This window comes from Marmota flaviventris, chromosome 7 (assembly GCF_047511675.1).
Source record: "Marmota flaviventris isolate mMarFla1 chromosome 7, mMarFla1.hap1, whole genome shotgun sequence".
NCBI classification, from domain to species: Eukaryota; Metazoa; Chordata; class Mammalia; order Rodentia; family Sciuridae; genus Marmota; species Marmota flaviventris.
This window is the reverse complement of record NC_092504.1, coordinates 109,172,676-109,191,185: the sequence shown is the minus strand read 5'-3', so window position 1 is coordinate 109,191,185 and position 18,510 is coordinate 109,172,676. Positions and strand designations below refer to the sequence as shown.

At 31.3% G+C, this 18,510-nt stretch overlaps 1 protein-coding gene across 3 annotated transcripts in view; it reads right to left on the bottom strand.

The window, feature by feature from the left end:
* Positions 1-18,510, bottom strand: part of Fstl5 (follistatin like 5) — a 721,807-nt gene that overhangs the window by 80,465 nt on the left and 622,832 nt on the right. For all 3 annotated transcript variants that reach the window (XM_071614852.1, XM_027926695.3, XM_071614853.1), the window contains one exon: positions 6,486-6,635. In XM_071614852.1, coding sequence (XP_071470953.1) covers positions 6,486-6,635 — 150 coding nt within the window. The remainder of the gene's footprint in view (positions 1-6,485; positions 6,636-18,510) is intronic.

The following is an 18,510-nucleotide window of genomic DNA, read 5'->3' as shown; positions in this document are numbered from 1 at the left end:
ATGATTACTTAATAAACCATGATCCATGTTTGTGAAAGATATCATTTTATATTTTTTAAAACCATGAAAACTCATAAAATAATTTATAATTATAAAAGTTGAAGTACTTCATTAAAGTATAGACATAGAGTCATTAGGGAATTTATAGTTCATCTTTAAGCACATACTTTTGAGGACTAAAATTCACATACTGTTAAGGCAATGTTAAAGCAAATATAAGGATGTATTATTTCATCCAGTCAGTAGTAGAGTTATGAAACTCTTTAAAGAGTTCAACAGGCTGAAATCATGCATGGTTATCAAAAGGAAAATTTAGATAAATTCAAAAATACCAAATCTTTAATTTTTAAAACCAAGAAATGTTTTAGTGGCATGTATCTAAAATTTGAAGTTGGTACTTATAGTAAAAAATAGATTTCAAAAATATCAGAAAGTATATATATTAGACATTTCATTTCAAACACCAAGGTGATTGCTAAATAAAAATTTAGGTAAGCCTGTATCATTATGGCTGTTATTTCACTCTCCTTCTTCCTAATAAAGTACACAGTAGTCCACATAATTCAAAGCCCTTTCTTGCCTTTTTATTACAAGGAAGGATAATGATAAACAACATCTCACACTTCTCTGGAGTGGTATGAGCAACCCCTACTATATTTTACTGCTCTCTGCATTTTTTGCTTCAAGAATGTGTTTCTCACATTATTTGTACAATAGGAAAATATTTGACATATTGGTTTGGGTTCCTGCTGTTTTCCAAAGAGAAGGCCGCTTCCCAAAATGAGGTAATAAAGCTTACAAACTAGGGAGAGATCTAGGATGTATCAAAACAAGGTTAAGATTTACCACTTGTAATAGAATGTCTGATTATATACAATGACTATAGAAAAAAAAATGAATTATTGTGGCACATATAAACCTACCCTTCAGGACTTTTGGGAATACAGTCCTATTCCTTGAGTAGATGGAAAGGCAAAACAGAAAGTCAACCACCAAGTTAATGAAGATGCACATTTTTAGTTCACCATATCTTATCAAATTGCCTGTAGCATGGTTGATTTAAAGTTTGGTAGAGCTTTTGACTCTAAGTTATCAAGAATATACTTGTTTGATTCAATACTTTTTAGTCTGTACAGTTGTAAAAGTATTGTTTTTCTGCTTCTTGGGTTACATGTTCTAGCTTAAATATTTTCTTTTTAATTTAGTCTTTCCCTCCATGTTTTTGAAATTTACTAGCAGGATTTTTACTTGAACATTTTCTTATTAGCTTTTGTTTTCTGTAAGACAGTGCTTATAAGTTCTTTTCTTCACACTGAATACTTTTCAAATGTTTTTGTTCCTTGAATTTGTTTGAGACATAATATTTGTACATCTTTGTTGTACTTCATATATGTATACAATGGGTATAATCAAATAGGACAATAACATTTCTAGCTCTTCAACTTTAATCTTTTAAGAATTTCATGATCTTATTTTTTAGTCATTTTGAAATACATAATAGATTGTTTAAACCAATAGTTACCCTACTGTGCTAAGGAAGAACCAGAAGAAATACCTTACTCTTAAGTTTTGGTGCCTTTTATTATAGTGATACTATATCACTATAGTATGTTGATGATAGTTATTTTGGGTCATATGGTGGTTTCATTCTTAGTTTTTTGACAAATCTTCATACTGTTTTTTAGAGTGGTTGCACCAATTTGCAGTCCCTCCAGTAATGTGTGAGTGTAACTTTTTCCTTACATCCTTGTCAATGCTTATTATTATTTGTATTTATGACAATTGTTATTTTGACCAGAGTGAGATGAAATCTCAGTATAGATTTGATTTGCTTTCCCCAGATTGCAAGGGATATTGAACATTTTTTCCTACATTTATTTTCCATTCATTTTGCTTATTTTGAGAAATATCTTTTTAGTTTGCCCATTTCTTGAATGGGTTATTTGTTTCTTTGTTTTTGTTGTTAAGTTTTTTGAGTTCTTTAAGTATTCTGGATATTAATCTACTGTCAGAAGAGTAGCTAGCATTCTGTAGGCTCTTTCTTCATAATATTTACAATTTTCTTTGCTGTAGAGAAGCTTTTTAATTTGATGGTATACCACTTATTGATTCTTTGTTTTCTTTCTTGCACTTTTGGGGTCATGCTAAGGATGTTGGTGCTTGTGCCAATATGTTGGAGTCTTGACCCTATGTTTTCTTCTAAAATTTGAAAAATTTCTAGTATAATTCCTAACCCTTTGATCCAGTTTGGTTTAAATTTTGTGCAGGTGAAAGGGCTATAGATTCATTCTTCTACTTATGGATATCCAATTTTCACAGCACCATTTGTTAAAAAATGCTACATTTTCTCCAACATATATTTTGGGTACCTTTTTCAAGTATGAAATAACTGTTACTGTGTGGGTTTGACTATGGCTCTTCTATTTTATTCCACTGGTCTTCATGTCTGTTTTTATGCCATTACCATGCTGGTTTTGTTACTATTATAAAAATCAGTGATGCCTCCAGTATTGCTCTTATTGCTCAGTAAAACTATTCTCAGTATTTTATTCTTCCTAACAAGTTATAGGACTTTTGTTTTTCTTTTCTGGTTCTGTGAAGAATATTATTGGTGGTATTTTGATGGGGATTGCATTGAATAAATATAACACTTTTGGTAATATGATGATTTAGACAACATTAATTCTGCTTATCTAAGAATATGGAATGTCTTTCCATCTTCTACAGTCTTCTTCAGTTTCTTTCTTCAGTGTTCTGTAGTTTTCCTTGTCGAGGTCTTTCACCTGATTAGTTAGATTAATTCCCAAGTACTTTATTTTATTTTACTTTTTAGGTTATTGTGAAATGGATAGTTTTCTTTCTCAGTAGAATCACTATTGGAATAATGAAAGCTATTGATTTATGTATGTTAATCTTGTATACAGCCATCTTGCTGAATTTATTTATCAGCTTTAGAAATCTTCTGATGAGTTTTTGGGTCTTCTAGATAGGATCATGTCATCAGCAAATAGAAATAATTTTACTTATTTTTCTATTTATATTCCTTCAATTACCTTCTTTTGCTTGATTCCTCTGTCTAGAGTTTCAGGGACTATATTGAATAGCAATGGTCAGAGTGAATATTCTTGCCTCATTCCTGATTTTAGAAGGAATGCTTTCAGTTTGTCTCCATTCACTATGTTGGCTTTGGGTTTGTCATATATTATAATCTTTATTATGTTGAGACAAGTTCCATCTAACCCTAATTTCTTGAGCACTTTTAATTAAGATGGGAAACTACTCTCTTTATAGCTCCATCGCTATCCCTTTCAACTGAGGATATCACAACTATATATTTTATATGTTGTATGTCTAATATATAAACCAATAATTCTTTTAAATGCTTTGTTCTCTTAAATTATGTAAAAGTTATAACATAGAAATGGAAGTTATACTATTAGTTTATGAACTAATATTTTAATATTATTGTTCTCAAATCATGTAGAAAAACCCAAAATAATCTTAATTATCATCATTGCAGAAACATAAAAAAATTATAAAATAACACAACTTCTTAATTTTATCATTAGATTAAATTTAGTTCAAATTAAAACTTTATCACATAAACTTATACAATATTCCATTTCAACTTTTAACTCCTGTATATGCACATAGACAAGCTGCACATCAATGCCCACCAAAATAAGTATACAAAAATTTGGTGAGAGATATTATTCATAATATTCCAAATTTTTATATACTCTAAGTGTCCATTAACAGCAGAATGATATATAAAAATTCAGTTGATTCTCATTATTTCTGAAAGTCATTCTATAAAATCACCATAAACACTGAATGGCTGAATATTACATTATTTTTCCTAAGGAAAATAGATATTCCTTGAAGCTTCTGGCCACAATATTTTAATCAACAAATCGAAACATAATATATAGAGATATAGCTAAGATATATGTTTAAGCATACCTTCTTTAATATATATTATTGACCAATTAAAACGGATCTCATCACCAACAATACTATAATTCATGCCTGAACAACACTTACAATTAAGTATATCACAGCTTTACATTTAGGAATACTAGGCAGTATTTCAACCCTATAGTTAAAGCTCATTTTGAACATTAAAATTATCCCAATAGCATAAAAATGCAAAACAAAACAAGTTATCAAATTAATTCTGATGGGAATGTGTATGTCCAATAATCAAGTTTTTGTGACTATGAATATATTTTTGAGATTATAAGAAATTTTAAGTATATGATTTATAAATTCAGAATTCTCAAATAACAATATTCAGTGCTAGCCAGTTTACCTACAACAACAAAAGAAAGAATTATACACAAGACACATAAAAGCAAAACTTTGCATTAGGTACAAATAGCTTAATTCAATTAATAAAAATTATATGTTTCCATGTAGGTAATGTTCAAAATCTGGCAATACTTAAATATAGTGACAAACATTTACATAATTTTTACTTCTGGATGGGCAATATTTAGAAAGAATAATACAATATTATTATTTTAATAACAACATCATAAGGAGAACATGTTTGGCCTGAGGCCTAATTCTCTAACCAAGAAAAATGTAAGTGCTAGATTCTAGGCCAAATCTCTACAGTCATATTGTATCAGAATATAATTTTTACCCATTTTATCAATGTATAAGGTCTTCTATGTTCTCTTGAGTATTTCATAGTTATAATAGGTACTTAGAAAAATGATATAATTTATGTGATCATTACCATAGCATTTGAACATTTTATTATCAATACTTTCTATTAATTTTAAATTTAACATCATTGTCTGAAGGTGGAATTCTATTAATAATAAGTGATGTTAACTTTTCCCACTTTTAACTATCTGGTAGGTAATATATATTCATTGGGTGTATGTCTCCAGATAAAATTAAACTTAAAGACCAGTCTTGATAATTCCTGAAATGTACATAAAATTCTTAATTGCTGGCAGAGTCTTGATCATCCTAAACTAAATGCTTCTGATTTATGCTGGTATATACTACAATGGAAATTAAAAAAAAAAAAAAAAAAAAAAAACTGGTCAAAAGCCAGAAGTCTTAGAATCACATACAAAACAGGTGAAATATATAGCAATATTTAACTTTATAGTAGATAGGGAACCATTAGTTCAGATATTCATGATAAATGTGTAAGCTTTGAAGCCTTATAGTTTTCTAGCAGAATACTTTTTCATAAATTTACTTATAATTGTACAGTTTATTTTAAAATTATAAATTGAACCATTAGACTGATTATCCACTGTGAATTCCTAACTGTGAAATTATTAGAGCCTTCTAGTAGAAATACTTTCATCCTTTTATTTCTTTTATTTATGATATTCAACACACCTCATAATAGACAATCAATAAGTGAATGTAAGATGGAAAGATGAATACTTGGATGGATTGGTGGATAGATGTATGGATGAATCCCCTTAAAGCTGTTTATGAATATTAGAATCTTCATAGTCCTACTTTTTCAAAAATAGAGGATTAATTTCAACCAATACTTATTAAAAATTCTGTATAAGTGAAGGAATGCATGGTTCCGCTGTCTTTAAGAAATTTTGATGTTCAATGGGTATATATAGCACTTCACATCTCTACATCTGCTATTAATGTTTTCCGTTCATATAACACTTAAAAATTCATCTAATTCTTAAAATAACTATAAGATATATAGTCATTATTCTTATTTAGCACATTACATGTATCTAAAGCTGTTTTAAGTTTCTTTCCTCTGAGCTGAGAAGGAATAAATCAAGACATTCCAGGGCCCACTTTTGGAGGCAGGTCATTTGGATACCTATACTGCCCAATGATGATTATGATTTTGAATTCAAGTAAATTGCCCAAGTAGTTCAGCCTTAGAAAGAGCAAATGCTGAAGCAGTTGGTGGCTGAAAATGGAAGTGTGAATTGAACAGATTGTGAAAAGATCACCATGGCAATGTTTATTAGAGATTATTTTTCCTATCACTGGCCTATAAAGATACTTATTATTTTTTTAACTATCTAGTAAATTCTTCTACATTCCTATTTTTTATTAAGAGACTATTGTCTCAGCTTTTGCTAAGAATACAAAAATAAAGATTTTCTTCTAGTTCTATAATAATAATTAGTAATGTTTTATTAGACCTTGAACTGGGCCTTTCCTTACTTGGGACAGAATAAGAAACTTGCAAAGATGATTTGTGTGGAAACAGTCATGTTAATGCTATAATGTATTCATGAACCTAATTTTTTTAAAAAGTATATTTAAATAGCTTCCTTAAGAACAGAATGCTTCTCAAAGAATTGAAGGAGAAGACAGATTCCAGAAAATGTAAGTATTTTCCAATTATCTAGGTAAAAAACACATTATTAATGACAATCAAAATGATAATGTACAAGTTACATGGTAGCTGACAATTCGATTAATGTAAATGATTTCCAAAACTCACTTTCAAACATAGCAATCATTCATACCTGAACAACTTTTTGGGACTGCACATCAACGATAAGGACTCTGTCCAAAGTTGGCTGTGCAACATAAATGAACTTGTCTTTGACATTAACAGCAGAGGCCCACACACATTTCTGAACTTCATCTTCCTCAGCTTTGGGACAGACTTCATCCTGTAATTTAGGGAAATGGTAGTAAAATTCACATCTTAAATTATAGAACAGGCATGAGAATTTCGTGGATAAAATTAATGTTTTGTGCTATATTGCTTTCAGCATCAAATGTTAAACATGTCTATAGAAAGTATTAAATAAAACAGCATGTAGAGTGTATTTCACTTCATTAAATATGTATGGAAATCAATGTGAAATTGCTTCCTTTAAGATAAATCTTACGTCCTGAATTACTGATTTTTATAGTTCAATGCAGTGCTTTCATTTTTCACTACTTGGTTATAACTCAGCAACTTCAGAAAAACATAGTAAGCCCAGTATTTTCTCTCCAATTTTCCGAGTCTTTACTTGCTTTAACAGAAAAATATCACATTAATGCATATTCAAATCTTCTCAGAATATTGATGACTACCCCCACCAAGGCATTTGAATAGTCTTGTCAAAAATCCTAACTGGTTTTAATCTTCTAATTTGTTGTGAATCAGAAGCTTAGAAAAATTGTTGTAAAGGAGTTATTCACAATGGCTATTTTATTATTCAATTTGATATAGCAGTAAAATTTTACAAAATCCTTTAATCTACCCACATCTTTTTGTTTTGTTTTGTCTTTTTTTTTGGGGGGGGGGCTACCCAGGATTTAACTTAGGGGTACTCAATCACTGAGCCACATCACCAGCTGTATTTTGTATTTTATTTGGAGACATGGTCTCACTGATTTACTTAATGCCTCACTTTTGCTGAGACTGGCATTGAACTCGTGATCCTCCTGTCTCAGCCTCCGGAGCCACTTGGATTATGGGCATGTGCCACTGCACCCGGCTAAACTACCCATGTCTTTTGACTTTACTCTTTTGCTCTAGAATTGCTTTCTGGTTGAAGATTGTATGCTTTGTGTGAGATGATCATAAATGAGGCAAAAAAAAAAAAAAAGAAAACCCTCCATTTCCTTCTGTCCTTAATTTTATTCACAAATGATTTTTGAGGGAATTCATAAGTCTGTGATTCAGGGAGAAAAATCATAAGTATATGAAAAATGTCATTTAGCTCATGATTTATATTTCCATGTGTTTCTTTAATTTACTCATGATCCTTTCAATTTACTTAAAAATTAGAAAAGTCACTAAGACTGTTTATAAAATATATGTGTGATAATAAACATGTATTTATATAATGATAATTATTCCAGAGTTTCATTTGACTTATTATTTAGCTCTTATCATTAATAACTAATGTCTAATTTATTTGATTTGTATGTTCCAGTTATTACTTGCTTAGCTGTTACAATAATACCCTTTTTTTCCCTAATTTTTGTAAAAACAGTTTTTCTTTAGAGATCCCATTTACCATTTGTGTTTAATATGCATGAAACAATTAACAACACTTTGAAAGCCAGGGACATGATAGTATATGCATCTAATTAAAGCTAGTTGGGAAGTAAAACAGGAGGATTACTTGAGCCCAGAAGTTTCATACCAGCCTAGACAATATAGTGAGACCCCCTTTCAAGTAAGAGAAAACACATTTTGTCAATATCATTAAACATGTATTTTTTATTTAAAGATGATACTGATGGAAGATATAAACCACATTTGACATTTGGAAATTAAGTTAAATATCTAATAATATAATCTTTCTAGGACAGCATGATCATTATCAGTGGTTTTCCTATTTACATAGAAAATAATGTGAATAACATAGCGCTTTTAAATGAGATAGTTGTGATCTGTTGCTTATGTTTTCTAAATATCCGATCTAATTCAGGAAGCACATAGTGGACCTACTTATTTTTCAGATCTAGTCCAGCACTGCACGGTTCAGGAACATGTAACAATAGTGCTGTCCTCGAAACAGCAAAAGTTGTTCCAGGCTTCCTGGACACAAGCAGAAACCCTGCAAACTGAAGCACTTAATGTATGACTGATTCAGGTAGCTCTGGATTTGTAAAATGAACTCCATTTTAGAGAGTGCACCTTAACTATTGCAGTGTGACTATAAGTGGGGTCAACACAAGTGACATCCATGGCATCCTTTAAGCAATAACATAAACCTGAGAGCAAAAATCTGTCCTCAGAACCTGCTCAGAATAGAGTACAGCATTGAAATCTAATTTATTAATTCCTACAAAACATTTTTTTTTCCTGTGGAAAACTTTGCTTCAAAAATATACTGGATGTTGTTGACAAGGGCTCATTTTGTTAGGAACAAACACTACATAAAATATGTACTTGAGAGATATGAAGAGTGGGGAAAAAGTGAAATCTAAGGTTGATGAAAGGCTTTGAATATAGTGAAATTGTTTATAAGTTCTTTGCTGTTGTGTAAAAACTACCAAACAAACCTGCCAAAATAATGAGAAAAGTGTGACTGACCTGACACATAGCTGTCAGACAAACAACTGCTGAAACTAGAAGCAATTTGTACCCCTTTGTTTTTCTGCAAAACTATTCAACAGTAAAATAAACTGCTCTTCTGGGAATTATTTTCTGTTAGTATATTGTCCCCATAAGACATTCCTGACCAGACCTACAATCATTTTTACAAAGCCATTAAATTTTTCCTGATTGTCATACTGAATTTTCTTTGATTTCTTGATGTCATTATTTCTTATTACAGCCAATTATGACCTACTTCATAATAGCACTTTTAGTTTTTCAGATTACATATATTAATACTTATTTATATGGATGGGAATTGTAGAGAAATGTTTTGCACAGGCATTAAGCATTTAAAGAAAAAAAAAGAAGATAAAAATAACAGATAAAAATAAGAGTAATAACACATAATGAAGAAGAAAATTACCAGGAATTATATCAAAATATTATTGAGAAGAATTTTATGAAATGTATACTACCACTTAGAGTGAAAGAGTTAATAAGATATTAGAACTAATGAGGATGAAAGTTGGTAAGAAAAAAAATACAATTCTATATGAGGACTTATTCCTGTTGGGCCTTTTTCATATTAAGTCACATATTTTCTGCAGATTTATTATCTTTTTCCCAAATTTTAAAGGTCTATAAGATATATTTCTACTGGTGGTATAAATTTTAATTTTACAATTACAGTAGTGTTAATGTACCTGCTTTGTTAAACCTAACTGTGTCAAAGAGACAAATATATCCACTTGTCTTCTATTAGAATCTTGTCATTTTTACTTGTTATCCTTATTACCCATTAAAATACTTTGTCCTCAAATTTCCACTTTCCCTTCCTTTTCCTAATCCATCCCCTCCTGGTATATCTGTATCACTCTTGGAGAAGACAAATGTAATTTGAATAATCACCTCTATTTTCCTTGCATCCAACTCCACAAGTTCCTGATATAACCCCTTCTGATTCTCTCCAATCTTAGAAGATTTGTGCATCATTCCCTATTTTTAGAAAGACTTACACTACATTTTATTTACAACTTTATTTTGTTTCCAAGAATTCAAGCATGCACCTTTCCTCCAAACTTAAAAAAATTATAATACAACTTTAATTGGATTCATCTGCTTTCCCTTCCAACCATCCATCTCATTCTCTTCACATTGTTGAAAAGCTTTCTAGAATGTTACTTCCATTTCCTGAATTTTCACTCTAAACACATTTTACCTTGAATTGCTTTCATTATACTATTTATTCTAAAGGAGATGTTTTCGAAGACACTAGTGGGCTCAGAATTTCCAATCATTAGCCTTTAGTTCTCTAAGGAACTAGAAGTTGAGTACTTATTATGTGAAGGATACTGTGCAACGTCATGTCTATAAATGAATTATGAATGTGCCTCAGAGCTGCGATATGATTCCAAGTTGCTGCTTTGGGCTGTTTCAACTACTGGATTTCTTGTGAAATGTTCTTTTGTTTTTGTAAGGCAGGAATCAGCAAATAAGGGCCTCCAAAACAAATTTGGTCCATTATCTATTTTGTGTGATCCAGCAGCTAAGAACATTGTTTTAACGATTGGGAAAAAAATAAAAATAAAAGAATGTCACAATTTCATGACATATAAACAGTGTGTGATATTCAGATTTATATAAATAAAGGTTTATACAGACACAGATATACACTCATTTATTTAAATAATGTCCATGTATACTTTCATGCGGCAAAGATAATCACCATAAGAACTATAAATCCTAAGAAATTTACTCTGGCCAATAGCAGAAGTAATGTTGCTGACCTCTGTTTTAGCATACTTTCCTTCTCTAGGTATTATTTTAGTCTTCTAAGTTAAATTCTTTTGAATGTGGTGACTTCTTTATTTTCTGTTCCCTAATTGAAGCTTCAGGAATGCGATAGCTTAGACTTCAGTTCTCTGCTCTATTTCTGTTACATTAAATACCTCTGAAGGCTCATTCATTCAGATTATCTGATTACTATTATAATTAGATGACATCCAGAGAGTAATCTCTTGTTTTCCCGTTCAACAGGGCTTCTCCTTTCCATCTCTTTCCAGAAAAAAATTGTTATATGGGTTCATTAAAATAGAAATATAAAGTAAAAATTAAGTAAATTTAGAGTAAAAATTAAAAAGGAAGTATTAAAGGTGATCCAAATTTTAAACAAAGAAATAACTCAAAGAAAAAGTGAAATATTTGTATGCATCAGCACAGACAGATGATCAGAGCTGGTTTACATCAGGGAAGTTAAAAAGATCAAAGTTGTTTAGACTATTAGATATAAAGTAACAGAATAGACTGGACAATAAAAATAATGTCTAAATTTGCATATAGGACAATAACATAGTTTGTTCTCTCTTTTAGGGAAAAAAGGAAAAATATAAACAAATTTAACTAAGGAACAATGGAACTAGGAAGATGGGGAAACTACACAGTGCTGAAGTGCTGAGAGCCATTGCCAAGTAGGAATGACGCATCACAATTTTTTTGTCAGCCTACTCCATGTTGCTTAGAGGAAGGACTCTCCATGGTGGACCCAGGTCATTTGCAGTGACTTTGCATGAAATGTGACCTTGCTCAAGGACCAGGGCAGATCCGGGTTTAGGGTGGATCAGGGTTTAGGGCCGATCTGGATTTAGGGCGTTCAGGGTTTAGGGCGGTTCCAGGTTTAAGGTGATTCCTGCTAGGAATAGGGCTTATCCTGCTGCCTCAAGCGGCCGCCGAGTTCTCGCAGGATTCAGAGAGTATTTTGGGATGCAGAGCCCAGTGGAAGTGTGGATTTTGCCCAGAACGTGTTTGTAGAGTGCCGGTGTGAGTTCGGGAATAAAGAATTGCTGTTTGAATCTACAAGGCTGTGAGTGGCTCGTGATTTTGTGCCCAGCCAGACTGTGGCACTGAAGGAAAAGAGATGGGTCAGGGTTCTGTTGGATAGAAAAAAGCAAATCTCTGATTCTGTGATAATTTGTATTGCCAACATGTTATGCAAGTACTCAGTTATAAATGAAAACCAGTGGAATCAGTACAACAAAGAACACAACCATACATATGCAAGAAATAAGATGGCTTAAGATACATGCACTCAGCTTGGGCAATGGATTAGGCAATTTTGTGGAGCCACCCAAGATCATAGAGACTCCTGGACAGATACATACTGAATGGAAAGGTATGTTGATAAAGGAAGTGAAAGAAAGTTTGATGTTTAATAAATATGTGAGTAGAGGCATTTATGTTGGAAAACTTGAAAAAAATATTGCAGATCTGGTTCTTTCACTGATTTAGTCATTACATATTGAAAATAGACCTATTTTAGTTTTTTTTTCATTGTTACCTTTTTATGCTACTCTACCTCTGAACTTGGCAGGGAGTTCCCTCTCTTAGTAGCAATTAAAAATTTGATTGAGATGGTTGTTCTTATGACTGCCAATTATGTGAGTCAATTGCTCTCCTAGTTTCTTAATGTCAAAAAAATAAATAAGGTTGCTGCATAGGATAAAGAAGAATTAATCACCAAGTTCCTTCTATTTTTCTAGAGTCTCCCTCAATGATTCTTTAGTAGTGTGTCTCTTTTGGGAAAAACAAAAAAAAAATTTAATTAAGAATTAATTTTAACAACTTAAAATTTATACATTAATTTCCATTGTTCTCCAACATATGTCATGTGCTTTAACCAGACTATCTCCTTACTATTTCATAAAAATGATTTTCCACAGCAAATGAAAACACACAACCCATTTTTAAATTAAAATTTCAATCTACTGTGGGCAGACATATTTCCAATTTCTATATAATGCATCCCTAACTACTATGGGTCTTAGTGATTTTTCTTTTCTCTGAACTCTAATAGAATTTGTATTTGTGACACACAATTCAGCATGCAATCAAATTGCTATTTAATCAATTGATTAAATTGAATCAAATTGCCATTCAATTTGGCTTATTTCATATTTGATTGTTAGCCTTTCATTCACAATTAAAAAGTTACTCTTGGCTATTCCTGTATTTCCATATTTTCTAAATGTAATAGTGAAGTATAATATTTGTTCAGTAAATATGTGCTTAAGTCTCAATTATTTTAGCCAAAGATTCGACATGACACAAGAAGTGCTGCACAATCCTCAATCATGCCATTAAACACTATGTCTTGTTATCCAGAATCACTGAGGAAATAAAGTCAAGAACAATGCCAATCCAAATGTGACCTTGGGACTGCAGGTTATTTGGTGTACCATTTGTTGTCAAGCAGAAAATAACATGGAAATGGCAAATAGACATCTCCAACATTTATAGCCATTTGATATTATACAATATCTATGTATGTGCTCAGAGGACCTGTTTTCTTGAACAGGATTTAGGCCAGTTGGGGTATAGTTGAAGCCAGAGTTAGACTGGCAGCCAATATAGATAGGTAAATCGAGTCAGATCAGATCCAGTCAGGCCAATTTTGAGTGAGTCCCAGAAAGTTGGAGACTATCTCTTGAGGGATTGAAATGTTAATTCCTTTAGAGCCCTACTCCAAGAACTTCTTCCTGCTCCAACCCATTGTTAAAATAATCTGTCCCAGGAATTGCTCCTCCCTACAGGAAGCTCTAAGGTTGTTAATTAATGTGTCCTTGGCTGCTGCATCCTGCCCTTCCTCCTTCAGCCCACCAGTTTCCCACCTTTTGGCCATCCCACAGAGCATTTCCTAAGCCTAGTCAAATGCCTAGTCACAAACACAGGAAGGAGAAAGATAAGGCCGAGAAGGCAAGAGAACAAAGGAAGCCTAGGACACATAAAAAGGGCAGAACACCTCCCTTCTTGGGATACCATGATACCAGCTATGGCTGCCTTCTCCCTTACCAGAGAAGTCTGTTACCCCTTTTTAAATAAACCCTGCTTTATATGCTTGCCTCAGCGTGCTTTTCTAATGTTCAAACTTAAACATGAGAGAAAGTAAAACTCTTCACCAATAACCAGCGGTATAGTTGTTGTGAAGTTTAACTGAAGGATTTCATATGGTAAAAACTAACTACTAGTTTTAAAAAAAAGTAGATTGAGCCAAAAACAATGTAATTCTTTCCCACAAAGAATTTGAGAAACACTGAATAAGCTTTCTTTTCTAGCTATCTTTTTTCTCTCATTTTTTCTTATATATTTATATATATGGAAATCTATCTATCTATCTATCTATGTATCTATCTATCTATATCCCAAAAGGTGTTACAGCCTAAGTCCATGGTATAAATAAAAAGGTGAATAATAGAATACTTAGAAAAAAGTAGTGAATACTTTATCAAAAACAATATAGTTTAAATAATAGTTCTGGATGAACATTTATTCAGTTTGTCACAAATCATGGCAGATAAAACAGGAGTTCTTTTGTATTGGATCAGACTTTTTAGGTCTAGATTTCCATATTTCTCATAGCTTTGTAGAAACGTGTGCATGGTGTGGATGTGTGTGTATGTAATCTAGGCTGAGTTATTCACAAACACATAGGATATAATGTTTTATTTTATTTAAAAAAATGACTTTACAATACTACATTAAATAATTTAACAGTGATGGATATCTTCCCTTTTAACCGTTTTTAAAGGCGCTAAGATTAAAGTACTTTTATCACTTTTTAGTTTATAAATTAAGCCACTGATAGCTTATAAACAAAGTAACATTCTTTGATAATAATTTTAACATAATTTATATTATTTAATAGTTAGTTGCTATTACAAATAAACATTTGATTTCTTTTAGTTATATTGTGAAAGGACACTAGATAATCTATATACAAGTGTATTTTCTACATTTTTGTCAGAGAGGAATCATGAGAAAAGATATAGCATCTTTTTTAAATCTTTAGAAATAAGTATTATCTTAATAGAAAAATGTTGCTCTGCTCCTACCTTCATTTTAGGTGGAAACTCTAAGATAAAAGTTACATTTTCTTTGTCCACCCTCTGTAAAATTATATACCTATTATACATTTTCTAAAGAATTTATTTTTTTTCTCACTTTTTACCTGACAAATTAAATAATGTCCAGCTACATCATCCATTTCAGGAAAATCCCTTAGAATAAGGACATGAAAACAAGATTAAAAGAAAATTAACTAAAACTGATCTTGTGACTTAGTTGAATTCAAATCCTTAAAAAATGTTCATAGATTATAAAATCAGTATGATGCTATGTACTACTATCTTTTAATTTTTCAAATAATTTCACATGTGAACTCTCCAATGTAGTTAAATTTTTGTGAAAATATGCTAGCAGATACCTGTAGTTTTAAAGTTACAAATTAAAGATTAACTATTTTCTAATGAAAATGATACTAGATAGAGGATCTTTAACATGATATGCCATTCTCCTCTGTTCCTACATAAAGAGCAAATTTTTCATATTAAAAATAGAAGTGAAATAGGACCAATTGCTGCTGTCTTTTTTCATGATGGAAGGAATTACACTTTGGAGAGAGCCAGCACAGAGATCCAGTTTCCACAGAAACACTGTGGTAGTGTTTTCAGGCAACTCAGTGATTCTGCCAGTAGTTGTGCTTCTCCATATGCATCTCACATTACATTTCCTTTAAAGCTGTACAGATGAGATTTAAAATAGAATGCTGCACAGGCAGTCATGTGTAAATCTACACTTATGTCTTTAAGGCAACTCAGCTGATCTTGGGAAAGGTATTTAAGTTAGAGGAAATGCAGTAGTATTATTCTCTCCTTTGTGCCCCCCATTATACCTATGTCTATAAAAGGAGCTTTCACATATGAGTGAGTTTATGATTTATAGATTTGCTGCATTCTTGTCTTTTTTCCCTCCTTAGGACCTACCTATCACAAAGCCTGGCAGGAATAACTCCTGACAAAGATCTGTGGATTAACAAGTAAACAAACCTCATCTAAGAAATGCATGAGTGGTAATATGGATAATCACTGTTATGTAGTTCAAAATTAGATCATGGTGAATGAAAAAAGAAATGTACACATACACAATAGAATATTATTCAGCCACGAATTAGGAGGGAATCCCATCATGTACAACAGAGGTGGAATTGGAAATCATTAGGTTAAGTGAAATAAGCTAAGTACAAAGAGACACATAGCACACGATATCACTCATGCAGGAAATATAAAAATATTGATCTCAGAGAAGTTGAGAGTAGAATGGTAGTTATCAGAATGGGGGGAGGAAAAGGTGGGGAAAGGCAGATTAGGTACTAAATTGTAATCAGGAGTGAGACTCTCTAGTGTGCAAAATAGGGGGATTCTAGATGATGATAATGTATAGCACATTTCAAAAAGGTTGAGGATTTGTAATGATTTTGCCATAAATAACCGATAATTGAGTAGATTTGTTTACATTGATTACAACATTATACAATGTATATATACATCAAAACATGACATCTCATAAATATGTACAAGTTTTTATATATAATAATTTTAAAATAAATTTAAATAAAATAATTAAACTACTTCAGAAGGAAACTACCAGAGATTCCATTAAAAATGACTCCATATTGCCTTTATGAGTTATTCAATATGAAATATTTATTCTAAAATATAGCCAGAAACATAAATTTTATGTGTGTGTTATGATATAATTGTGTGCTGACTTGTACATGTGCAATTGTATAAACACTGGTAGCTGCTAGAATTCTGTTGTTTTCTAAAATTTAGAAATAATTATTTAGTGTAGTTCATTATATTGGTGGGTAAGACCTAAACAACTATTGACTTTCCCATTAATTTGCTAAATAATGTATAATATCTCCTCTAAAAGCTGATAATTTACTGAACCACGATTTCCTTTCCTTTCTACCTCCCAAATAATTAAAAGTATTATTGGTGACCTATATGAAATACAGAAAATAATTAAATAAACAAATGCCTTCACCATTAAATTTTCAGAACTATTTTCATGATCTAAAAAGTAAACGAGGAATCAAACAAGTGTTCAAAAAATTATAGAGAAATAAAAATTCTGAAAAAATATAAGGACTATAGGTTTAAGTAATCATTAAAATAATAAACATATCCCACAAAAACTTTGAAATTAAAGTTAAACATAGTATAAAAAAAAGAAAAATTAGGAATTATGTAAACAAACATCAGCTTTCCCACAGTAACACCAATAGAAAATATTCAATATTGATAATTCAAGATATATCACTGCAGAGCAAATTATTTAAAGTGATAAACTTGATTGCATGGAGTGAAACTGGCTTAGGCAGGCATGACAGAAGAAACAACTATTTATTATGATAAGTTCTTTCATTTTCTTTTTGCCATGAATATATTAATATAAAAATATTAGACACTTTTTTGTGAATACAAAATATACTTTGGAATACTACAGTTTAAGTCACATATAATAAGATAAATTTGTGTCACTTTGTAAATCTCAAGTACAATTTTTTTATGATTAACAATATCTGTTATTGATGGTGTTTCTATCAGTTAAAACTCTTCAAATTACCCTTAAAAAGTAATTCTTGAAAAATTCTAGTAACCTTAACTACATTTCTTTCTAAAGTATGTGGAAGTTACCTTTTTGTGTGTATAAGTGGGTGCTTATTAGTCATATAAAAATGTTTGTAAATATTGGCCATGGATTATCTGAGACACACGATTCTTGTCACATTGTTTGGTATTTGGCACAAATCTCTGAAAAGGATTTCATTTACTGTTTTAGATAATGTTTCTGGACTTCCTTAATAATGCTGTATTACTCCATTGGATGCTGTTGCACACTTTATAAGCTTTGCCCCTGTTGCACCTCCTAATGCTTAGCTTATATACTGAAGTCTGATAGAAATGCAAAGTGAGAATTGTAAAACAGTGTGATTTTAAATAAAACATTAAAAGACCTTTTTAAATCTAGCACTTCAATGACTAATTTCATAAACTTATTTCTTTTGAAATCTACAGAATAATCTTCTAAGGAATATTTATAAGCAGTTTACATTATTTTCCTTAGGAAACTCTTCATAGGATATCATTGTAACTACAAAGGGACAAAAGCTTAATTTTTTATCATTCTATAATTCTTTCTAAGTTAAGCCATGTTTGAATAGAGACCCACAGAGAAAAGACTAAGTGGGGAAACATTTTGATTACCTTTCTGGCATGTTGAATGAAAAAGTTGTTCACTGATTCATGGGGAAAGGAATTGTCCACATTGTGAGAAAGGGTTAGTGTTTTAACAAGTATTTTTGTGGACCAAGTTTGGAAAAGTAATAATTGGATTAGAAACAGAATGAAGGAAAAATGGTAATTGTAAGTATTACTAAGGGAATTCACACATGCCCCCAAGGCTGTTTTCCTCCAGAGAAGGAGGGAACACCCTCAGAGAAAAAGATGTGGACTACCACATTCCCCATTTCTAATTTCAGTGTCCGTTTTTTAATATCTAAGTATTTTGGACACTGCGGACAGCATATTCCTATATACAAATCTTATACTAATAAAGTACTAATTTTCAAATGCAGAAATTCTAAAACCAGAATAAAAACA